This window comes from Myotis yumanensis, unplaced genomic scaffold (assembly GCF_028538775.1).
Source record: "Myotis yumanensis isolate MYYU_CA2020_CCGP unplaced genomic scaffold, mMyoYum1.0.hap1 SCAF_5, whole genome shotgun sequence".
Taxonomy (NCBI): domain Eukaryota; kingdom Metazoa; phylum Chordata; class Mammalia; order Chiroptera; family Vespertilionidae; genus Myotis; species Myotis yumanensis.
In genome coordinates, this window is record NW_027223756.1 from 105,514,048 (window position 1) to 105,538,948 (window position 24,901).

The following is a 24,901-nucleotide window of genomic DNA, read 5'->3' on the forward strand; positions in this document are numbered from 1 at the left end:
AGAAAGGCCTGTCCACCCCTCATCCGGCCGGGACCCGTGCCGGCTCAGGGCTTACATGGGGGCCTCAGCCCGCGGCTGCTCAGCGGGTGGGGCGTCGCGCACGCAGGGAGAGGAGAGGAGAGGAGAGGTCTCAGGCTCCATCCCCAGCGGGGGGCGGGCAGGAGGCAGCCCGGCAATGATTCTCTCATTGATGTTTCTCCCCCGTACCCTCTCCCTTCCTCCGTCTCTAAAATCAATAAAAACATTTTAAAAATTTTTTAAAAAGTGCCTCACAGCCTCCTCTTCATCCAAACCATTTGCAGTAATACCCCACCCCCCGCCCCCCGCCCGCCGCCATCCTCCTAGGCAAACACAGGCTTGATCTCTCAGGTCTCAAGTCAAGAACACATAGCAGCCCTGCCGCCCGGGAACGGCCAGGCCTCTGCGCACTCCCAGCAGCAGGCCCTTCGCCTTCATCCCGGCTTCTCGGACATGCTAAGAGGTGACAGGCCCCTCGGGTGCTCGCTCGCTGTGCTGACCACTCGGGGGACCTGCGGCCGAGGTCCCCGTGCGGCTGGACGTGCACAGCTCACTGTGGGCCCAGGCTTCGCAAGAAAACAGACTGAGGGACCCTAAGGGATAGCCGTTGCTGAAAGGCCTTCGACTCCCCTCAAATGAAACGGAGGGAACCCCCAAACATGCGGCAGGAGAAGCCAGCAGCTCAGCAAACCCAGCCCCACCCGCTCTGAGAGCCCAGGTGACCCTCACCAGCAGCAGCAGGGGCGAGAGGGAACAGAGCCGGTCACGCAGGGGCGGCCACATCTGTGCTGGCCCCTCCATCTCCTCCACGACCAGGGCTCCAGCGGCCCAAGCGCAGCTGCGACGGGCTCTGCTGTCGGATGGACCCAAAGGCTGACACGCTGCTGTGTAGGCGGCTCCGTGGCTTAGAGCAGTGGTTCTCAACCTTCTGGCCCTTTAAATACAGTTCCTCATGCTGTGACCCGATCATAAAATTATTTTCGTTGCTACTTCATCACTGTCATGTTGCTACTGTTATGAATCGTCATATAAATATCTGATATGCAGGATGGTCTTAGGCGACCCCTGTGAAAGGGTCGTTCGGCCGCCAAAGGGGTCGCGACCCACAGGTTGAGAACCGCTGGCTTAGAGAGAAGTGGCCTGTGTAGCAGGACCCATCACACCGGTGGAGTGAGGACCCACCACCCATGTGAGCACGGACCTGCTGCCCGTGTCGAGCGGGGACCCATCACACAGGCCGAGTGGGGACCCACTGCACATTGGGGACCCGCCGCACACGGGCAAGGCCAGTTCAGCTGGGGAGACGCAGCTGACGAGGGGGCAGAGCTAACTTCTAAAGAACCCGAAAGGCCACCCTTGGAACCGAGCGCTCGGTCCCCCCTGCAGTCTCCGCAGGTACAAGGGGAACCTGTCCCCTTGGGCCTCTTTCAGAGCTTCTGATAGTTAGAGGGGGGCTGTGTCACCCCAAGTCCCCGAGCCCAGGAGGACACCATCTGCAGCTCGTTCTGGTCCCTGGACTCGGTCCCGTGCCTTTAGGAAGCTCGCTGCACTGGAGATGAGTCGCAGCCGCCGTGGGCACCTCGAACCGGAGGCCCACGGCCCCGGGAAGGCCAGGGACCGAGTCCCATGGATAAAGCGGTCCATTTGCAAAACAGCCCTCTCCCTGCTCACAGTCAGGGCGGCACCGTGTCGGCAGCCACCACGGGGCCCCGCCCGCATCCACCCCTGCTCCCTCACCGCTGCACCCTCTGGGCATGCAGGGGAGACACTCGAGTGAGCAGGAGGCAGCGGGTCGGGTGTGACGTGCACTGCCCGCTGCCCGCCAAGAGCGCAGCATCTCAGCCGACCCACCGCCTGGCACCGAGCCCCGTCGCCACGCAGCAGCCATCTAGGAGCCTCCAGCCGCGCCGAGTAATAGACGAGACGCTGGTTTACAAACACGGGAGATCACTGACTTCCAGCAACAACCGAGGGAGCAGGCCTGGGCCGTCCTGCCGTGTCCACAGACAAACCCGGACGCGAGCTACAGAGACCTCCCAGGAACCCGAGTCAGATCAAAGTCTTCAGCCTCGAGGGGAATTGGGGGCGATGTCCCCACTTTTGTGCTTTAGCCTTGAACCCTGTCTGTCACTCCTCACAGAGACCCAACGGGAGGGTCGGAGTGAAGCGCTGAAGCGTTTGCTGACTCCGCCCGCGGCTTCTCTGGTCCCCAGCGCCACCCCCTCCTCCATTCACAGAGCAAGGCCGCCGGACCCCCCACTCCACTCACGATCATCTCTGAGTCCTCTTCTCGAACCCGGACCCCTCCCAGCCAGCGCCGTTCTGAGCTGGTCAGTGTATAGAAGCCTCCCACGGGCAGCCACTGCCCCTCGCCGTGGACCGTCCGGCCTTCACTGCGAGGCCGAAGACCAGGCTCCACGAGGCAAACCCCCCCCCCCCACAGTTCAGCAATGACAAGAGATAATCCAACAGAAGAGCAGGCAAAGGACAGAAACAAGAATCATGAAAGAAGACGACGCTCATCAGGCACATGGGTGTTTTAAAATCCCAAACCCCGGGGAAGGCGGAATTGGAAATGCCGACGGCGTCACGCGGAGGCGGGTGAGGAGCGGCCACGTCCCTGTGTCATCACCAGCACCAGCACCGGCACCTCGGCCCTGACTCCGCCGAGCACAGGCGCAGCATGAGACCTCGAGAGGGAAAGATGCCCCGGCCCAGGACCGGCCAGCCTGCCGCGTGTCCCGGTGAAACGGGCAGCGTGTCCACCGCAGCCCCGCGCGCCCACGGAAGCCACCCCGCCAGCCGCCGCAGGGGGACACGGCAACAAGGAGCTGAACCCGCTGCAGCGAGCAGTCCCCACAGATGGATGCGGGTCCACAGGAGGCCACAGCACAGCTCGTGGGAACACAGACATCGAAGGTTTGCTTGGGGGAACTTCTTCACCACATGGCGCCCAGTTTAGTTAAAGTGTGGTTTGGGGCACTTTCAAACGCACAGGATGAGGAGCACATAGTGGGACTCCACCCTCATCAGCTGCTTCAGTCATTCCCAGCACGTGCCAAGTTCAGGCTGGGAAATGGCCATGAGCGGGACCCGGAGCAGGGACAGGGGGGAAGGGGGGCGGGCTGGGACCCCAAGCAGGGACGGAGGGAAGGTCAGCGGGCTGGGACCCCGAGCAGGGACGGGGTGGGGGGGAGGGGAAGGCCAGCGGGCTGCAGAGCAGACCCCCCTGAGCACTGGGACGCTACTCCCTGACTTCCTGTGTGTATAGGGGGGGGGGGGGGGGGTGCCTCTGAACTGGGAGACTTCAGCCGGAACGGACAATGTGTGACAGGAGGAAATGATCAGTTTGCCACCTGACTCTCCAGAAGGTACAAACAGAGAAACTAAAACACACAAACACAGGACCCAAAGGACCATAACCGAGCCTGCCCCCTCCCCGCCTTCCTAACCACATAACCAGGGGTCTCCGCCTGCTCTCAGGCACCGTGTCACCTCGGCCATGTTCTCGGGAAGCTCTGCCGTGGCTGCCTCCCCGACATCATCTTCTGTTCCCCCTAGTCTAGGCTTTGCTCTAACCCCAGGGCAGCAGGGGGCTCCCCGAGGGCCCTCGCTCCTGTGCCCCTCCCTCGCGTGCCCGGGGCAGACCTGGCCCTGCCCCGGTGCTGGGGGAGGAGGGGCAGGAGGGCCAGGGAGCCACGCTGGGCCGTCTGGGGGGACGTACCTCTTGAAGCAGTGCGCGGCCGTCAGCACCCAGCAGCTGCTCAGCAGGGTGGCCCCGCAGAGGAGCCGGCCGTCCCCGCGGGGGGACCTGAGGCGCAGCGACACCTGCCAGGGCCAGCCGCCCCTGCAAGAAAGCAGGCGGCCATCACGGTCCGGCGCGTCCTTAGGACACGACGGGCGGGCTTGGGGGCATCGAAGGGCCTGGATGAAAGATCCCCCTGCGGTGGGAACGGCGCCCCCCGCCCTGCAGACGGGCACCTCGGCACCCCCTTCCAGAAGCCAGCCCCTCCTCTGGGCCTTGGGATGAGATGTCCTCCCCCCGCCCACCCCCCTTATCCGCCCCCCCCCCCCCCCCCCCCGCAAGCAGCCTGAAGAGCATCCACTGGGCACAGGGCTGGTTTTCCCTTAGTAAATCCAGCAGCGAAGTAACGGGTGGACAGGGGGCAAGTCCAGAGGAGCAGGCGCTGAACTCCGTGAATTCTGCATCCGCAGCGGCGCCCCCAGGTCTAGGGGGAGCCGGTTTCTGGGTTTCAGCCTCGAGCGCTCAGCAGCCCAGAAGCAGGACCGCCCCGAGAGAACCCGCACAGGCCCGGAGGCTGAGCGTGGCCGGGGGTGATGGGAAAACACCACGAGGCCAGCACGCCCCCGTTTGTACCCGAGTGCATCCCAGCCCCTCTGCCCTGGAGTCTGCCCCGATCCTGTACCTTAGAGAGTTCTTCCCGCCAACGATGCGCTTCTGCCGACTGTGCAGCGGTCGGAGCCCACAGCCGGGCGGGACGGGCGCTGGGCGGAAACGGGAGGAATTACTCTCAGGCCGAGGCGGGAACAGCCACACAGCCCCGCTGCTCCTGCAAACCAATGCCTCCTTCCTCAAACCAATGCCTCCTTCCTCAAACCACAGGCTGCTTTCCCACGGGAGCCAAAGGCTGCCTGTCATGAGGCAGCGCCACTCACAGCAGGCGGGGCACTGGCTTCCCTGTCCAGATGTGACCTGTCAGCACCCACACCGCCTCCTCTGCTGGCCAGAGGCTGTTAGGGCTTCGGGAACATTAACCAAAGGGCACAGTGGTCTCCTCACTTGCTTCTCACACACAGCCCTCTGCCAACCCCTGTGCACATGCCACCCTCAGAGGGCATCTGGCCCAAAGGCACACCGGCTCCCACATTCACATATCAAAAGGGCTTACTGCGCCCCTTCAGGTGGCAAACTGTATTTACTTGTTTATTTTTTTAGGGCCTTCCAATAAAAACCAGAGACCTGCTAGACCAGTGGTCGGCAAACTGCGGCTCGCGAGCCACATGAGGTTCTTTGGCCCCTTGAGTGCATCCACAGTGGCCACGAAGTTTCAATCACACTGTACGTGCGCGCCCGCACGTGGTATTTTGTGGAAGAGACACACTCAAGGGGCCGCAGTTTGCCGACCACTGTGCTAGACAAATTCAAGAAGAGCTGTAAGCACTTCTAAATAATTTTTTATTTTTTTTATTTTTATTATTTTATTTTATTTTTTTTATTGCTAAAAGTATTACAAAGGGTATTACATATGTGTCCTTTACCCCCCCCCCCCCCGCCCTTGACAATCCCCTGGCCTCCCTTAACCCCCAGTGTCTTATGTCCATTAGTTATGCTTATATGCATGCATACAAGTCCTTCGGTTGATCTCTTACCCCCCTCCCTCCTGCCCCCCAACCCTCCCTGTCTAAATAATTTTTTAAAAATGTTTTTATTGCTTTCAGAGAGGAAGGGAGAGGGAGAGAGAGAAACGTTAATGATGAGAGAGAATCATGGATCGGCTGCCTCCTGCATGCCCCCCCCCCGGGGACTGAGCCCGCAACCCAGGCATGTGCCCCGACTGGGAATCAAACTGCGACCTCCTGGTTCATAGGTTGACGCTCAACCACTGAGCCACTCTGGCTGGGCTGGCAAACTGTATGTAATCACACTTCCAAGATAACAACCTTTACAGCAAGAGCATGAACAAAAGAGCCAAATTAAAAATATATAAGTGGTGTGCAAAAGCGGATGAAATCTAAGGCGTGGCTAATGTTTCCATGTTTCAGAAGGTAGAACTGATAGGCGAGCATTCTGCTCTCTGGGGAAGGACATGTGTAGAAAGGGTAGGTAGAGACCGTTTGTCCATCTGGGTGAGGACCGGGAGCCCTGGCAGCACCAATGGCTGCCTGGGTGACCAGCAGAGGGCGGCCCAGCAGGCAGCCAGCACTAGCCTGTCCTATGGAGGAGGTCCCCCGAGGTCCCCGGAGGACGGAGTGCCGTGTGAGCTCCTGCGCAGGCTGGGTCCTCACCGCAGGACGCCAGGCCGCTCACTGGCTCTGCCCACTGTGAGTCCTGGGAGAACAGACGTTGCAGGAACCCTCCCAGCCAGGCCTGCGGGAGGCCGCCAAGCGGGGCCGAGGTAATGCTGAGCTGGAGGGGCTGGTGTTGACCTCGTTCTGGGCGGAGCACCAGCTTACAAGGAGGAAAATCTATCGAGGGCCACAAAGTCCACCGTTACAACGATTAACAGGCAAAATGAAGCCCATTTATAAAAGGATCCCCTCGGATGACCAACGGCTGGAGTCTGAATCACCTTCTAGCAGTCGGTCACTAGGTCTCGAGCCTCAACACGGAAGCAACAGGTGAGTGAGCCAGACTTTCACTGGGGGGTCTGAGATAGAAACCTTTTTATCTGACGGACAGTAGCACTGGGACCTTGGAAATGTATCAACATAAACGCTGCTGCAGCTCTAGCAAGGCCTGTCCTGGCTGGTATGGCTCAGTAGATAAAGCATCAGCCCATGGACCACAGGGCCCCAGGTTCAATTCTAGCCAAGGGCGCGTACCTGGAGGGCAGGCTCAATCCTGGCCCCAGGTCTGGGCACATGTGGGAGGCAACCAATCCATGTGTCTCTCTCACATCGATGTTTCTCTCTCTCTCCCTTCTACTCTCTCTAAAAATCAATGGGAAAATATCCTTGGGTGAGGATTAACTCTAAGAAGGCATAAGAACAAATGCATAAATCGTGGAGAAATAAATCTGTCATGCTTTAAAATAGGTTTACGTGGGACTATAGTAAAACATTTTACAATTACTGGGTTTTTGTGTTTGTCTTTTGCTTAAGGAATAATTGACAGGATGTTCTATTAGTTATATTCAACTTGTAACTGGAGGTTGGATTACTGAAGGGAGTTTAATAAAATGAGCTATAACCAATACCTAGGAAGAACTGGCTTGCCAGCTCGTATTTGTCACGTATATAAATGCATGTGTCTCTGAGCACAGAGGGTTGTAAATGTTTCTCTACTTTCAAAAGCCCCTCGGAGAGTGAAGAACCACAGGAACAAGATCCAGCGTGTTCGCTGTCTGCTCCCGGGACGCTATGAAAAGACGTCAGAGGAGAACACCCAAGGGTTGATGCACCCGCTTTGCAGAAACTCCAACACGTCACGAGTGTGACCTTTAGTCCACGTCAATAAAGGGTGATTGTTCTTTCCATGAAACAGGGCCAGTTTCCTCCGAAACAGCCAGTGCCCGCTGGCTCCCTCACCCCGTGTGCGCCATAAGCGTGGCCTCCGTTCAGACCCGTGGCAGTGAACTGGCTAACGCAGTACTTGTTTCACAAAGTTACACTCGGAGCTTCCAAGAACCTTCTATTTAAGCACAACACACGGTGCCTGTCTCCTGTGAAAAGACTCTTTCTCCTTTTCCTGACGTTTTTAATTTCACAAAATAAAACCTACAAGAAATAATTTCTTCTTCTATTTAAGAAACGATCCCTGTTGTTTTAAATATCAGGATGCGTAGCAGTGCCTTCCTGGTATTCCTCTTCAGATTTTAATTTCCTTTTAGGAAGTAAAGGTCAACTCGGGCTTTCGGGACACCACTGACTGGGAGGGGTCGCTGCCTCCGGGCTGGGGCAGGAGCGGCCCTGGCTCCCCGGACGGCCCTCCTGCCCCCCAGCAGTCCGGTGCGGCCGACATTCCTGGGCGTGGGGTTCGGCTGTGGGGGTGTAGGGGCCAGAAGGGGCCTTACCTTTATCTCCGTTGCCTGGCGCTTTCTTGCCAAAATAATCACAAATCACGCCCGCGTCTTCACTGTGGCGGCAGTTGTGCCGGCCGACCTCCTGTTTGAGGCAGTCAGCCAGGGCCCGCTCGCCGCCCGTGCACGCCACGTTGTCCAGGTGGATGGGCCCGCGTCCTTCCCCGAAGTACGCCATGGCCCTCGCCCTGGCGGGGCCCCTGCAAGACAGCACCGGGCCTGAGGGCGCCCACCGGCCGGGGCCAGAGCGGCATCGCCTCGGGGCCTGCGTCACCGCTGGCCGGGCCGTCCCGGAAGCCAGCTGTGCACCTGCCCCGTGGGCGGCTGCAGGGGGCGAGCTGAGGGCACAGCCTCTCTCGCTGTGTCACCCCGGGGCCCCCCGCCCGGAGGTGTCCTGCTTAGTGGGCGCCCGGGGTCAGCTTCACTCTAGTCCGAAGTGACCGTCCCAGGAACTGACTGCTGCCGCGTGAAGGCTTCCTCACCTCCTTGCCTATCAGCTCCCAGGACCGAAGCCACTGCCCGGTCTTCAGAGCTCAGTGAAGCAGACCCCCGTGGCAGCGCCTTAGAACGACCTTCGGGGGCTTTGAAAATACAGCCAAACCCATAACCGGCCTGGGGAGGGCTGGTTATGAAGTGGAGGACTGTCTCACGCTGTACACTCGAAACTAGCACAAAACCACACTGAATGCAAACTGTAAATGAAAAAAACTAAAATCTAGCAAAACCCGAGCCCCACCTGACCGCATGAAAGGAGAGCCGTGGGTGGGGCCAGGCCTGGGCAGGGTCTCTTCGTCCCCGTGACTTAAGGGGACGGCCGAGGCCAATGCCGCTGCTGCCGTGGGTGTCGCTGGCTCTGTGCCTGTGCCCGCGGCCCAGGGCTTTCCTCCCAGTTGAATTCGGAAATGAAGCCCCTCCCTGCTCCCCACACCAAGAAACAAGATTATATGAGGACAGCTTTTTCATGTACAGATGCGTTTCTCCTTTGTCTTCCCATTAGGGTTGTGATGGATCATTTATTGGGTCTTCTACCTGCAGTACAGACCTAGTATTTTTCACATCGGTCTCAATGATTGCCAAGTATATTCCTAGATTTTTGTTTGTTTTTGTACCTTCTATAAAAGATTTTTTTCTTTTTATTTTCTACCTAACCTATAGGAACACTAATGCTTTTAAAAATATTTATAATTTACATTAATGAACAAGAGTTCTACTGTCTTTCCAGTTGATTCTCTTGGGTTTTCTAGGTGGACAATCATCCTATAGAATAAAAGCCTAATATGCTAAGTGTCCAGTCATTCGGTTATCTGTTCAACCAATCAAAGCGTAGTATGTTAATGATATGCTAAGGCTGCTCAACCACTCGCTATAACATGCACTGACCACCGGGGGACAGACAGTCGACCAGTCGACCAGTCGCTATGACCTGCACTGACCACCAGGGGACAGATGCTCCGATCAGTAGGTTAGCTTGCTGCTGGGGTCCGGCCGATCAGGACTGAGCAAGATGGACCTAGAGTCCTCCCGCGGTCCCTCCCCGGCCTGACCATGCACTGGTGGGGTCCCTCAGCCTGGCCTGTGCCCTCTCGCAGTCCGGGACCCCTTGGGGAATGTTGGAGAGATGGTTTCAGCTCGATCCCGCAGGCTACTCCCCTTGGGAGGGCGCCAGACACAGGGCTCATGGCTGGTGAGTGCTGCTGCCCGTGAGCCTCTTCTGATCAGGACTAATTGGACATGAGCCCGCGGCAGGCACAGTGGGGCCGGGATGAGCGAGAACAGGTAGGGGCTGAAGGCAGCGTTGGACTGTGGGTTTTGGCCCGATCCCTGCAGGCCACCCAGAGGGACCCCACCTGTGCACAAATTCATGCACCAGGCCTCTAGTTATTTATATTACAGTTCTGAAGTCCTTTTCAATACTGATACTTCAATTCTATTTTTAAAAATATGAGCAAAACAAGAGAGAGGAAGGGGGGACAGATAAAAAATATCAATGAGAGCCCTAGCTGGTTTGGCTTGGTGGATAGAGCATTGGCCTGGAGACTGAAGGGTCCCAGGCTCGATTTGGATCAAAGGCATATATCTCAGTTGCAGGCTCCATCCCTGGTCCTGGTCACAGAGCTGTGCAGGAGGTAACCAATCGATGTCTCTCTCACATTGATGTGTCTCTCTCTTGTCTCTCCCTCTCCCTTCCCCTCACTACAATCAGTGGAAAAATACCCTTGGGTGAGGATTAAAAAAAAAAAAGAAAATATCGATGAGAGAGAAACATTGATTGGCTGCCTCCTGCATCCCCCTATTGGGGATTGAGCCTGCAACCTGGGCCTGTGCCCTGACCCAGAATGGAACTGCGACCTCCTGTTGCACGGTGGACGCTCAGCCACTGAGCCACGCCGGCTGGGCTGGTACCTCACGACTTCCTGAGTCGTGGCCGTTGTAGCAGGCACCCTTGTCCTGTTCCTATTTGATGCGTGTTTATGACATAAAATTAAGGTGGTTTTATTTTATTCTCAGGTTCCTTAGCAATATAAGTATTACTGACTTTTAATAACTTTTCAACAGCATTAAGATGATCAGTTTTATTTTTATTTATAGACAACTCAAGCACATTAACTGAACGCCTCAGCTCTAACCACTCATATTCTTCAGCAGATCCTAGCCGTTTGTGCTAAATTGCTCTTTTACGCCATTGGGTTAAACCTGCTAATATCTTATGTAGAATTTTTTATGTAAATCCATGAGACTGGGTTATGGTTTTCTTTGTCTTTGTGCACTTTGTCTTAAAAGCAAGTCATAGTAGTCTCATCGAATGGATGGAAATATTTGTCTGTTTCTGTTGGTTTTTTTCATTTTTATTTCTTGGTCTGCAACCATTTCTGGGACTCGAGACCCTTTGTCTTGAAGACAGTCAACTCTCCAGTAGGGGATCAGAGTCATGTCTCCCAGGGCAAGTCATCCGTGTGGTTCCTATCTGCTGCTTCAACTTTGATAATTATATTTTTGTTGAAAATGTAGCTTCCGAGGTAACCGTCCATAGCGCGTACATTTCCAGATGTATTCGCTAAAAGTAGTTCACAGTACCTGCGATTGTTAGCCTTTCTGTGCATCTGGGTTTATATCCCTTTTCTCATCTCTACTGTTTACTGCGTCTCCTCCCTTCTCCGTCAGAATCGTGAGAAGCTGTTGCTTAGTAACCTTTTTAAAAATTAAACTAAAAGAGAGAGAGAGAGAAACTAATTGTTGATGTGGATGAGTAATGTGCAGCCATTGGAAATTCCAATAGGCATAACCTGAAATTGAACAATTAACAGCAGGCAGAAACCAGTATCACAGATGATTCTCAAGAGCTTGAGGAGTGAGGATGAGTGGAGGTAGAAAGTAAATAACAGGGTGCTGAACGTCTTGATATTTTTCAGGAAGCAGAAGGTACAGATAATAATTTTTGAAATGGGTAAGAAAACATGGCAGTATGTTTGCTAAAAATTTAGAGAACTTGTAGTAAAACAGTAAGAATGCTGAACTTCAGTGCATTAGAGGAAAAAAAAAATAGAAAATTGGATTGCCTGCAAATAAAAAGGCAGAAGGGTACAGAGAGACAGTAACGCATGGCATTAGCATAAATGTGGCAAGTAAAACCAAATAGGTAGCCAATGAAGTTAGGACTCACTCAATAAAACAAAAGGGTAATTGGTTAATAATTTATCAATCAACTTACAGACTAAAAAGAAAGCAGCAGCCCTAACCAGTTTGGCTCAGGGGATAGAGCGTCGGCCTGCGGACTCAAGGGTCCCAGGTTCGATTCCGGTCAAGGGCATGTACCTTGGTTGCGGGCACATCCCCAGTAGCGGGATGTGCAGGAGGCAGCTGATCGATGTTTCTCTCTCATCGATGTTTCTAACTCTCTATCCCTCTCCCTTCCTCTCTGTAAAAAATCAATAAAAATATATTTTTTAAAAAAGAATGCAGCATTCAACAAGTAGGAATTAGAGAACATTTTTACTAATAAAAGTGCATGATTAAATGAAGACATTCTCAATGATACAGTGAAATCGAATACATTTTTCTTTGACTTTTTATTTATTTATTTTTAAATGTATTTTTATTGATTTCAGAGAGGAAGGGAGAGGGAGAGATGGAAACATCAATGATGAGAGAACCATGGATCGGCTGCCTCCTGCACGCCCCACACAGGGATCGAGCCCACAACCCAGGCATGTGCCCTGCCCGGCTGACGTTTGTTTAATAAATAAGGACTGTGTCATCTGTAGGAAAGAGAGAAGAGACCCCACCCCCCACACCCCCAGGCGGGGTGGCAGTGACGCACAGAGGGAACTTCAAGGAGACAGGAAGCTCTAACATTCACCCTTAACCTGGGTGTCAGGGCTTAGCGGGAATCGATATTCAGATCCTCAAACTCATGTTCAGTCTCCCTAAAAGCTGGTCTTGCTGAAATCAAGACGAACTTCTCTTTCAAAAAGTCCCTTCTCCCCCACAAGAGAAAGGCATACCTTTCACCGTCCAGAATCCTACTGTCGCACGTTCCTCCAAGACTTAAGCCTCTAACGTGGCCAAACAGTTCAGAATAGATGATGCAATGGTCCCTTCCTTACTACAAGCACCACAAAGCCAATCCATGGGTCTAATTAAGTGGGGGCCTGAGTCAACTCTTACCTCCTATGTTTAATAATTATTTGTTGTTTTAATCAGTTGTGCACTAGAAATTTAAAAATCCAGAGAGGAACCTGTTAGAAGAATTTGATTTCTCGTTCTTGCACTGTGTGTGTGTGTGTATAAGTACACACACATTTTTTAAAGCATAATAAATTCTGTGGGGAAAGCAATTTAAATGACAATTTCAAGGAGAAAAACAAGCTATGTAAAATTTGTGAAGGTCAAAGAAGAGCTTGCTCGTGTATTTTTAAACTCAGTGACAGAAATGTCACTCCCTGTGATATTTATATTTCATTGGATGTGATTAAAGAGGGATGTGACTGCTCTATTTTTAAATGTCATGTACAAATACGCCAGACCTGAAACCCTTTGCAGCTACTGAGGTGTGAGACACAATTAGATATACTTTTTTTTTTTTTTTTTTTTTTTGCAAGACAAACAGCTCTCCTGCAGGAGGGCGTGCAGGCACACCGTCTGGGAGCACACACCTACACTGGATGTACTTGAGGTTGGGTCTCTGCCTACACAGCGAAGGCCCACAGATTCTAAGTTGTGTGAAGGGAGACTCGCGAATAATCCTGCAGTTCCGGAAGAATGCCACCTGGAAGCCTGAGCTAAGGGACTGGCAGGAAGTTCAAAGGGGACGGACGTCCTTCTGCCTTGGGCTGTTCAGTCCACCTTGGCGAGTGAGCGGATGTCAGCACATCCCTCTCAGCCTCGGAGACCGTGTGCCATGTGCTGGGCCTCCAGACATCACGTGGCCCCTCAGGGACTAAGGCGGCTGGCTTGCTGGTGACGGTCAGCACGTCGAGGTGAGGTACCCCCACCTTTCCTGGTCCATCACTTCGGTTCTGCCTCTCCCATGAAGGAAGTGCATTTTAACGCTATTTGGACTCACCCTCCACTAGCACAGAGCTGGCTCGGAACGGGCCTCCGGACTTCTTACCAAGAAGGCCCAAGCCTTAGCAGCTGTAAGGTTTTCTTGATTGGTGTCTACAAACGAAGGCTTTACTGGAGACTTTTAACAATTCAAACACAGGGAGACGACCCCTGCTCTAGTCACAACCCATTCACCATTCTGTGCGTGTTCTCCCAGGAAACCCCACTTCCTAGTGGGAAGGTATTAAAACGCCCAAGTGCATTCACAGAGCAAATATCTAAATGATTCTCATTTAAATACTGTTTGATGGGAAAGTGTGGATTATGCACTAGAAAGTGATTACCCAATTTGTTATATAGGAACATTAAATTACTCTTTTACTTACTAAGGGGCTTTATTAAAAAAAACAATTACAAAGTAAAATATTCTTTCAACGCTTTTCCTGATCACTGTTCCAGAAACACTATGGCAAACTGCTGCAGACGTTCAATAATGTTCATTAATCTGGACTATTTCTCACTTCAGTTCACCATTTGAGTTGAACATAGAATGGACTAAGTGATGATAAGTAAAAAGCAATGACAAACGTAGATGGAAGTGAAAATGCATGATGGGTGCGCATAGGGACCTTCTTCCTTCCTCAACTGTGGCTCCAACACATGTGAGGATCAAACTTGGCCTTTCCCTGCATATTTCAAACATACTATGAGATTTCCTGGATCGTGTCTACAGAAAAACTGAAGTATGGCCCTAGCCAGTGTGGCTCAGTGGTTGGGCATCATCCTGTGCACGTAGAGGTCACCGTTCCATTCCCGTCAGGGCACAAGCACAGGTTACCAGCTCGATCCCCGGTGGAGGGCGTACAGGAGGCAACTGACTGATATTTCACTCTCACCTCCATGTTTCTCTCTCTCTCCCTCTCCCTTCCTCTCTTTCTAATAATCAAATTTTTTTTTTTTTTTTTTAGAAAAGGAAGAAAAAAAGGAAAACTAAAGTATGAACAATAAAACAGTCTCAAACAGCAATGCTCTTTAATGGCTGATTTTAAATAAGGAAATTCCCTGGGAAGGTAATGGAAGAACAATTGTGTGTGTGTGTGTGTGTGTGTGTGTGTGTGTGCTCATGTTCAAATGGAGGAAGGAGTGTTAGAAATGTGTGAGAAAGGAAATAAAAGAAACCACTGACTAAGTGCATGTGGGCATCTGAGGGAGGCTCATCCTGCCTGCCTCTACGGCCTACACTTTCAAAGCTGGAAATCCACGTCACATGCCAATTGCGGACACTGAACATGTGGTCACCAATAATGCACTCACTGGTCAGCGGGCAACTGGAATTGTAACTAGGTCCAAAACTGAGCAGTAACTCAAAGTAATATCTGAGTCACAGAAAACAAACTTTGAATTAAAACATTAGAAAAATATTTTTGAATTTTAATTAAAATAGAAATAATGTAGTCCTAGCTAGCATGGCTCAGTGGTTAGAGCGTCGGCCTACGCACCAAAGGGTCGAGGGCTTGTTTCTGGTCAAGGGCATGTACCTGGGTTGATGGTTTGATCCCTGACCCTGGTCGGAGCTCATGCAGGAGGCAACCAATCCATGTGTCTCTCTCACATCCATGTTTCTCTCTCTCCCTGCCTCCCTCCCTTCCACTCTCTCTGAGAAAACAATGGGAAAAATATCCTCTGGTGAGGATTAACAAAACAAATAAATAAAATAGAAACACTTTTAAAAATAAAAATGAATCCAGCGTAGAACTAGTTAAATGTACACACACAGGTGTATAAAAAAGGGTACAGCTTAAAATCCAAACCACTATTCGTAACCCACTACGAGCTGGGCAGTGTGTGCGCATTAGCTGAAACGTCCCAGCTCTCTACGCGGAACACGTTTCCGACATTTGCACACTCACTGTATACCTGCACGAAGCCTCAAACCCCTGCATGGCTGGGGGAGGCCACAGGAGGGGCCCTGCCTCCCCGTGTCCGCTCTCACAGTGGGCACCAGCGTCCTCCTGCCGGCTGGTGAGGGCCGTGTGATCGCTGGGACTGGGGCTGAGCGGAGCCTGGGAGCCTGGGAGCCCGTGGACGTCCCCGCACAAGCACACAGCCCCTGCGCTCAGGAGAGCTAGGCGCCAGCGTGGGCCATCGAGGCAGTGAACGTGTCCACAGAGACAGCACAGGGAAGGCAAAGACAAGAGGCAGCTGGAGACGGCCCAGGCTGGCCATCTGCAAGCCCAGGAGCCGGACGAAGGCCTTAGTTCAGAAGCACAGGGCTCGCTGTCCATGAGTTTACAGGGTGTCACTGCCCTGTACACTGAGAGCCACTCACTCTTACTAACTCCACAGCCTCTCACGGCGACCGCACGAGACAGACACCACGCAGGATGGGCTAGCTTAGCCCCTGCTGGCAGAGCAGTATATGGAGTCAAGAGTTATTACACAACTAGAGGCCCAGCGCACAAAAATCATGCACGGGTAGGGTCTCTAGTGGCTGCAGTCTTCCTTTGTTCTGCGCTGCCCCCTGGTGGTGAGCGCACGTCATAGCGAGCGATTGAACTCGTGGCCGGTTGGTTGAACTCCCAAGGAGACACTTTGCATATTAGGCTTTTATATAGAGAGATTTGTTATTAAATAAAAGCTACGTGTGTATGTGACATATTGTATGTCTCTTGTGAGAAGACAGAAAATTTTAAACTCTCTACTTAGTATTCTTTACAATCCTGAATGAGATCATGTAAATTAATTTTCAAGAAATAACTCACTGGAACTAGGCTTTAAAGACTCAGAAGTGTCCCTGAAGTACCAGCCGAGCAATCAGGCTCCCGTACCTGTAGCCGAGCTGCCGGCAGGTCACAGCCGCGTCCCGGTCAGTCCAGCCGTCGTCACAGATGGTGCCCCACTGGCCCTGGAGGAAAACCTCCACGCGCCCCTCTCTCTCATTTTCTCCGTCCACCAGTCTGATGGGGAAGCCTAGGGCATGATCCGAAAGTATTAGGAAACCAAACACGCAAGTGGAACAGACGCAGGAGACTTCCCCAAACACAACTTGTTCTCTTTTTTTAAAAAATGTATTTCTGTATTGATTTCAGAGAGGAAGAGAGAAGGAGAGAGAGATAGAAACATCAATGATGAGAGAGAACCATTGATCGGCTGCCTCCTGCACACCCCCCACTGGGGATCAAGCCGCAACCCAGGAATGTGCCCTTGGCCGGAATTGAACCTGGGACCCTTCAGTCCGCAGGCTGATGCTCTATCCACTGAGCCAAGTCAACCTGTTTTTAGAATCAGCTCTGAGTCACTGGGCAATGGAGAGAGAGAAGGGACAACAAAAACTCTCCGCTTTGGCCTGATCTTGTGAAGCTGGGAGGCCACTGCTCAGCTCTGTGGCCAGCAGAGGGAGGGCAGGCGCCAGCTGCTGGGGAAGGAGGGAGGGAGAGAGGGAGGGAGGGAGGGAGGGCACTGTAAAAGTGTGGCTCAGTGGTTGAGTGCCAACCTAGGAACCAGGAGGTCACGGTTTGATTCCTGGTCCGGGTACACGCCCGGGTTGTGGGCTCGATCCCCAGTGTGAGGAGGCAGCCGAACCAGGCTTCTCTCTCATCACTGATGCTTCTATCTAACCCTTCCTCTCTGAAATCAATATAAATGTATATATTTAAAAAATAAAATAATGAAATAAAGTCGCACCTGATTTTATTACCACTAACTTCCACTAGTGAGTAGTAAGACATTCCCTTGGAGCTGTGTTATTTCGTGCCTGTTCGCTCACCTGGAACAGCCACGCTAAGACCCTCAGGAGCATAAACAGACACGAGGGCCCGTGGCTGAGAAGAGCGCCGAGCCTGGGAGACAGCAGCCCCCGTGTGCAGAAGGAGCGAGCGGGGAACAGAGGACAGAGACACCTGGAACATGGGCTCTGAGGGCAGGAGGGCACCGCCCCTGCCGGGCCCGGAGGGGCAGGGGGGCCCAGGATTGCACCGTTAGGTCCAACAAGGCAAAGCCGTGCACCTTGACCACCTAAGTGCCCAACACGGTGAACCCGGGGACCACAGTCCTGCCTTTTTACAGCATGAAGATCAAGCTTCCCCATCTCAGGGAGGAGGACGCCAAGGGGCCGGCGCAGCCCGCGGTTAAGAGTGAGAAGCACTGGTCATCGGCTTCTGTGACCCCGGCAGGAGCGGGGGCGCGGCGGCCTTGCTCCGGGTAAAGGAACGTAACGGAGGAGCAGGCATTTGACAGTGTTGGTGGGAAGACTCAGAAGATTTAAACGGAAATGACTGACCGTGAGAACATGCAGGAGACAGAGTGAAAGGTCCAGCGAGGACGCGTCCCCTGCGCCTGGGACAGACAGCGGCGCAGCGGCTGTGTCCTCACCCAGAGACGGCCGGTGTCCCTCGCCGCGCGGGGCACAGGCCACGCCCACGTCCTCGCGGTGGCTGCAGTCGTGGCGCCCCCACGGGAGCCGGGAGCACTGCAGGAGGCTGGTCTCCCGCCCGGAGCAGCTGACCTCGTCCAGCCAGATGGGCCCGGCGCTCTCCCCGAAGGGGCTGGCGGGCGCCTGCTTGCCGTACCTGCACAGTGAGACAGACACACGTGGAGGGCTTTGCCCCCCTCTTACGGAAGCCAGCAGCCGGCCAGGAGTCCTGACCCGAGGACACGGCTCCTGACAACTCCGCACAGAGCACTGTTCGCGCCTCACACGTCTCACCCTCGTGCCGGCGCTGGTTTGCGCGGTGCAGCTAACGGACCACCACCTTCCTCCCTGCCCATTCTTGGGTTTGGTCTGCCTTTTAACCCTCCAACTGAGAGAACGCAGACCAAGAGCTAACCCTCGGGTTCCTGGCCAGGCAGAGCACTGGGCCCAGAGCTGAGACCGCCGGCCGCACGTGGGCCTCTGACCAGCCTTCTGCGCTCCTGGGTCCCATCAGCTGTGCTCGCCTCTCTGGTCTCCTCTCCCCCGGAAGGAAAAGTGGGAGCAGCTCAGTGACTCCCCGGCTCTGTGTCCATCAACATCAGGGCACTGACCACGTTCCCCGAGGGCACAGGAACTTGATCTTTTCAGTTTTTATGGAGGACACTTGCGTCCCAGCTGACTGTACCTGCAACCCTGCACCGCTGAGACCTGACGCTCTAATGGACGCTCCTGCACTGGGACCTGCGACTAGCTCAGCCACACTCACACGCCTCCCCCAGCGCCTTCTCTCGCTCTGCAAAGCGCCGGCCGCCAGAAGTCACCGACTGCAGCTGGCTAAGCGCCTCCCGGCCCTGAGTCCCTGTGATTAAACCCACTCGCACAGGGACGGCCTGAGTCCCTGTGATTAAACCCACTCGCACAGGGACGTGGTCACTTCTGTACTGAGAGCACGAAGACACCTCTCCATGTGGCTCGAATCCCCCTCATCCTCTCCCTGTGCACTTAGTCATCGCACATGCGTAACAAGAACAGCATTCGAACAAACTGAAAAAATGAGACTCTTTTTTTTTTTTTTTGAAGTAGCAACGAAAATAATTTTATTTTATTTTTATTTTTATTTTTATTTTTTTATTTTTCGCTAAAAGTATTACAAAGTGTATTACATAAGTGTCCTTTTTTCCCCCCCGCCCTTGACAGACCCCTGCCCTCCCTTACCCCCCAGTGTCTTATGTCCATTAGTTATGGTTATATGGATGCATACCAGTCCTTCGGTTGATCTCTTAATCCCCTCCCTCCTCCCCCCCAACCCTCCCTGGCCTTCCCACTGCAGTTTGACAATCAGTTTGAGGCAGCTCTGCCTCTGTATCTATTATTGTTCAAAAGTTTGTAATGGTCTTTATTATCCATGAATGAGTGAGATCATGTGGTATTTTTCCTTCATTGACTGGCTTATTTCACTTAGCATAATGCTCTCCAGTTCCATCCATGCTGTTGCAAATGGTAAGAATTCCTTCTTTTTTACAGCAGCATAGTATTCCATCGTGTAGATGTACCACAGCTTTCTAATCCATTCATCTACTGATGGGCACTTAGGCTGTTTCCAGATCTTAGCTATGGTGAATTGTGCTGCTATGAACATCGGGGTGCATATATCCTTTCTGATTGGTGTTTCTGGTTTCTTGGGATATATTCCTAGAAGTGGGATCACAGGGTCAAATGGGAGTTCCATTTCCAATTTTTTGAGGAACCTCCATACTGCCTTCCATAGTGGCTGCACCAGTCTGCATTCCCACCAGCAGTGCACAAGTGTTCCTTTTTCTCCACATCCTCTCCAGCACTTGTCGTTTGTTGATTTGTTGATGATGGCCATTCTGACAGGTGTGAGATGGTACCTCATTGTTGTTTTGATTTGCATCTCTCGGATGATTAGTGACTTTGAGCATGTTTTCATATGTCTCTTGGCTTTCTGAATGTCCTCTTTTGAAAGGTGTCTATTTAGATCCTTGGCCCATTTTTTGATTGGATTGTTTATCTTCTTTTTGTTAAGTTGTATGAGTTCCCTATAAATTTTGGAGATTAAGCCCTTATCAGATATGACGTTGGCAAATATGTTTTCCCACGAGGTGGGTTTTCTTGTTGTTTTGTTGATGGTTTCTTTTGCTGTGCAGAAGCTTTTTATTTTGATGTAGTCCCATTTGTTCAGTTTCTCTTTAGTTTCAACTGCCCTAGGAGCTGTATCAGTGAAGAAATTGTTTTGGCATATGTCTGAGATTTTGCTGCCTTTGTATTCTTCTAGAATTTTTATGGTTTCCTGTCGTACATTTAAGTCCTTTATCCATTTTGAGTTTATTCTTGTGTATGGTGTAAGTTGGTGGTCTAGTTTCATTTTCTTGCATATATCTGTCCAATTTTCCCAACACCATTTATTGAAGAGACTATCTTGGCTCCATTGTATGTTCATGCCTCCTTTGTCAAAAATTAATTGAGCATATTGGTTCGGGCTAATTTCTGGACTCTCTATTCTATTCCACTGATCTATATGTCTGTTCTTGTGCCAGTACCAGGCAGTTTTGAGAACAGTGGCTTTGTAATACAGCTTGATATCTGGCATTGAGATCCCACCTACTTTGTTTTTTCTCAGGATCGCTGCAGCTATTCGGGGTCTTTTTTTATTCCAGATGAATTTTTGGAGAGTTCGTTCTAGATCCTTGAAGAAGGCCATTGGTATTTTAATGGGAAGTGCGTTGAATGTATAGATTGCTTTGGGTAATATGGACATTTTAATGATGTTGATTCTACCAATCCAAGAACATGGTATGTTCTTCCATCTGTTTATGTCTTCCTCTATCTCTTTTTTCAACGTCCTATAGTTTTCTGAGTAGAGGTCTTTTACCTCTTTAGTTAAGTTTATTCCTAGGTATCTTAATTTTTGGGGTGCGATGGTAAATGGGATTGTTTTTATAATCTCTCTTTCTGAAAGTTCACTATTGGTATATAGAAATGCCTCGGATTTCTTGGGGTTAATTTTGTATCCTGCTACATTGCCAAATTCATGTATTAAGTCTAGTAGTTTTTTGATGGAGTCTCTAGGGTTCTGTATGTATAATATCATGTCATCTGCAAATAAGGACAGTTTTACTTCCTCTTTTCCAATTTGGATGCCTTTTATTTCTTCTTCTTGTCTAATTGCAATGGCTAATACTTCCAGGACTATGTTGAACAGGAGTGGAGAGAGTGGACATCCCTGTCTTGTTCCTGTTCTTAGGGGAAATGGTATTAGTTTTTGTCCATTGAGTATGATGTTGGCTGTGGGCCTGTCATATATGGCTTTTATTATGTTGAGGTATGATCCTTCTATTCCCACCTTGCTGAGAGTTTTTATCAAAAATGGGTGTTGGATTTTGTCAAATGCTTTTTCTGCATCAATTGATATGACCATGTGGTTTTTTTCTTTCAATTTGTTTATGTGATGTATCACGTTTATTGATTTACGGATGTTGTACCATCCTTGCATCCCTGGGATAAATCCTACTTGGTCATGGTGTATGATCCTTCTGATGTACTGCTGGATCCGATTTGCTAAGATTTTGTTGAGGATTTTGGCGTCTATGTTCATGAGGGATATTGGCCTGTAATTCTCTTTCATTGTGTTGTCTTTACCTGGTTTTGGTATTAGGGTGATGCTAGCTTCATAAAATGTGTTTGGAAGTGTTCCATCCTCTTGGACTTTTTGTAGTAATCTGAGGAGGATAGGTTTCAGTTCTTCCTTAAAAGTTTGGTAAAACTCCCCTGAGAAGCCGTCTGGTCCTGGGCTTTTGTTTGCTGGAAGCTTTTTGATGACTGCTTCAATTTCTTCCATCGTTATTGGCCTATTGAGATTTTTAGATTCTTCCTGATTGAGTTTTGGAATGTTGTATTTTTCTAGGAATTTGTCCATTTCCTCCAGGTTGTCTAGTTTGTTGGAGTAGAGTTGTCCGTAGTATTGTTTAACAATCATTTGTATTTCTTTGGGGTCTGTTGTTATTTCGCCTCTATCATTTCTGATTTGGTTTATTTGGGACCTCTCTCTTTGCTTCTTGGTGAGCCTGGCTAGGGGTTTGTCAATCTTGTTTATCCTTTCAAAGAACCAGCTCTTGGTTTCATTGATTTTCTGTATTGTTTTTTTGGTCTCTATTTCATTGATTTCTGCTCTAATCTTTAAAAAATGAGACTCTTAATGACTCGTTCTAAGACCTCCTAATTGGCTGACCCATCAAGGCTGGGCTAGGAAAGAAATGAGCCTAAATGCCGACTCACTATCACTGTCCACAGACACCACTTTCCCACCAGGTGCGCCCACCTGGTCACCCCCCGTCCACAGCAACCACACCACAGACCCGTGTACACAGAGAAGCCCCGGCCCAACACTGCTCACACCCTGACCAATATTTCCTTCCAACGATTCCCAGGCCAACTGCAGGTATACGGAGCACACATGCCAATTCCAACCGTCATCCAGAACTTTTACAAATACTAGTGAGAACATTTCAGAACGCTGTAGATGCAAAAAACAAAACAAAACCGAAATGGATTTGTGAAACAAAATAAATAAAGTGAGGGGAGCCCTAGCCGGTTTTGCCCAGTGGATAGAGCATCGGCCTGCAGACTAAAAGGTCCAGGGTTTGATTCCGGTCAAGGGCACATGCCCATGTTGTGGGCTCGATCCCCAGTAGGGGGCGTGCAGGAGGCAGCAGATCAATGATTCTCATCATTGATGTTTCTATCTCTCCCTCTCTAAAATCAATAAGAATATATATTTTTAAAGAAATATAGAGAAAAAAATCAGTGTCACTCAATTGTTTACCCTAATAAAGAAAAATATAAAATAGTAAATAAAGTTTTTATGAATCTTTCTAAATCTATGAAAATGACATCTAGCCCTCAGTCTAACAAATCACCTTGGAGATGAAATGACATTTATTAAGTACTTTTCATTCATTAAATATCATTATTTATTTGGATGGTATGTTATACCCCTTAACCCAATAATTACAACTATAGTGCCCACAAAAATATTGGGCAATAGCATGTGTTGATAGTACGATGACAGTATTTATAACAGAAAAAACTAACCTAAATATTAAACAAATCATGGCATACACATTCAGTGGAAACTATGCTGTCACTAAAAATTATGACTACGCCCTAATCGGTTTGGCTCAGTGGATAGGGCGTCGGCCTGCAGACTCAAGGGTCCCAGGTTCGATTCCGGTCAAGGGCACGTACCTTGGTTGCGGGCACATCCCCAGTGGGGGGTGTGCAGAAGGCAGCTGATCGATGTTTCTCTCTCATTGATGTTTCTAACTCTCTATCCCTCTCCCTTCCTTTCTGTGAAAAATCAATAAAATACGTTTTTAAAAAATAAAATAAAAATAAAAATTATGACTATGTAGTAAAATAATGGTGAAAACGTGGATGGAAACAGCCCGTGCCCGCTGCCGGAACGGTGATAGTTACACATGCAGGTTATGCTGATGACGTGTGGTTGCACTGATACAGGAGTGGGAACGTTATGGGCACTTTTAATTTTCTTCTTCAAACTCGCTAATATTTCACATTACTTTCACAAATTAAAAAAAACACGTCTCCACCGTGGCCATGCCTGGCCTGAACGAAAGTATATTTTAAGTTTCATGCATATTTGCAGTTAGCTCTGTCCTGAGCTGCAGTGAAATGATTTCGCCAGATTTCAGCACGACAGGAACCCGGACAAGAGGACAGAACGGGCTACCATGAGCTCGGTGAGGCGCCGTCTGCGGGACTCCCGCCTCTTGCCCTGGAGTGCATTGGGGGGGCGGGGGGGGGGGGCACCAAGCATGTCGCCCAAGTGTGACCCCAGCTTTTACAGGGAGGTCGAGGGTGAGCTCCCAAGGTCACCTCATGACAAGGAGGCTGTTTTCTCGATAAAAGTGGGCACTGTCTTCGCATTCTGAGAAAGGGAATAAGGGAAGCCCAGAGCCCTGCCGCGGGCGCTCTGCCACGAGAGGCAGTGACGTCAGAGCTGGCAGCATCCACGCAGGAGGGCGCAGGTGACACCGGGCACCCACAGCGCACGGCCGACTCGAACAGACACCGCGGGACAGGAAGCCACCCACCCCTAAGCCATCATTCCAGGAGAGGCCGCGGCAGGGAGGTGAGAGAGACAAACAGCAAGACACGGCTATTTGTCAGCAGAGAAAATGTCCCTGTTTCTATTTCCTACCTGCACGTACAGGCCCAGGGGGCAGGCCGAGGAGAGAACGTGCATTCCTGGCGTGGGAGTTACGAGCAAGGACTTCAATCGGCTTAAACAGACGTGGCCGCCGGGCCGCCTGTCACCGGGCCTCACCTGAACCCCAGCTGCCGGCACACCACGTGCGCGTTCAGCTCCGTCCAGCCGTCGTCACAGACCGTCCCCCACTGCCCCCCGTGGTACACCTCCAGGCGGCCCTCGTGGCTGTCCTTCCCCCCTGCGAGTCTGAGGACGCCGTCTGCGAGGAGAGGAGACACAAACATAAGCAAAACAATTCTCAGGAAAGAGCAAAACGGCGTCTCATGTCACCAGAAGCATCGCCAGGGGCAGGGCTCTCTGACTCCAGGCCCTGAGGCCACTGGGTGTTTCCAAGCAGGACTCACGCATCCCTGCCGTCCCGGCTCATCTGCCGCTCTCGGAGCAGGAAAACATGCTGCTGTAATCCCGTGGTAGCTGTTCGGGTTTCTCTGGATTAAATATTTGGGAAATGTCCTGAGGCTTCAATCGCCTGAGGTCTGAGCAGTATTTGTCTTGTAAGCTTCAAAAGTAAGAAAACAGCCCTAACCGGTGTGGCTCAGTGGATAGAGCGTTGGCCTGCAGACTGAAGGGTCCCGGGTTCGATTCCGGTCAAGGGCATGAACCTTGGTTGCGGGCACATCCCCAGTAGGGGGTTTGCAGGAGGCAGCTGATTGATGTTTCTCTCTCATTGATGTTTCTAACTCTCTATCCCTCTCCCTTCCTCTCTGTAAAAAATCAATAAAATATATATTTAAAAAAAGTAAGAAAACATAGTAACTTGGAAATAGCTGAAAACTTCAGCTGCAAGGGGAAAAATTAAAACATGGAGCCTGGACATGACTGTGGCCGGAGAGGAGGCTCCCGGTGATGCACTGGCTG

The 24,901-nt window shown here is 51.2% G+C and overlaps 1 protein-coding gene across 2 annotated transcripts in view; it reads right to left on the reverse strand.

The window, feature by feature from the left end:
* PRSS12 (serine protease 12) overlaps positions 1-24,901 on the reverse strand; it is a 68,311-nt gene that overhangs the window by 9,558 nt on the left and 33,852 nt on the right. Inside the window, exons 6-11 of one of the 2 annotated variants that reach the window (XM_070416890.1) lie at positions 24,101-24,242; positions 17,694-17,890; positions 16,151-16,292; positions 7,773-7,978; positions 4,446-4,524; positions 3,743-3,865 (exon numbers count right to left, since the gene is read on the reverse strand). In XM_070416890.1, the coding sequence (XP_070272991.1) occupies positions 3,743-3,865; positions 4,446-4,524; positions 7,773-7,978; positions 16,151-16,292; positions 17,694-17,890; positions 24,101-24,242 (889 nt within the window). The remainder of the gene's footprint in view (positions 1-3,742; positions 3,866-4,445; positions 4,525-7,772; positions 7,979-16,150; positions 16,293-17,693; positions 17,891-24,100; positions 24,243-24,901) is intronic. The other variant, XM_070416891.1, reaches the window with a different exon arrangement.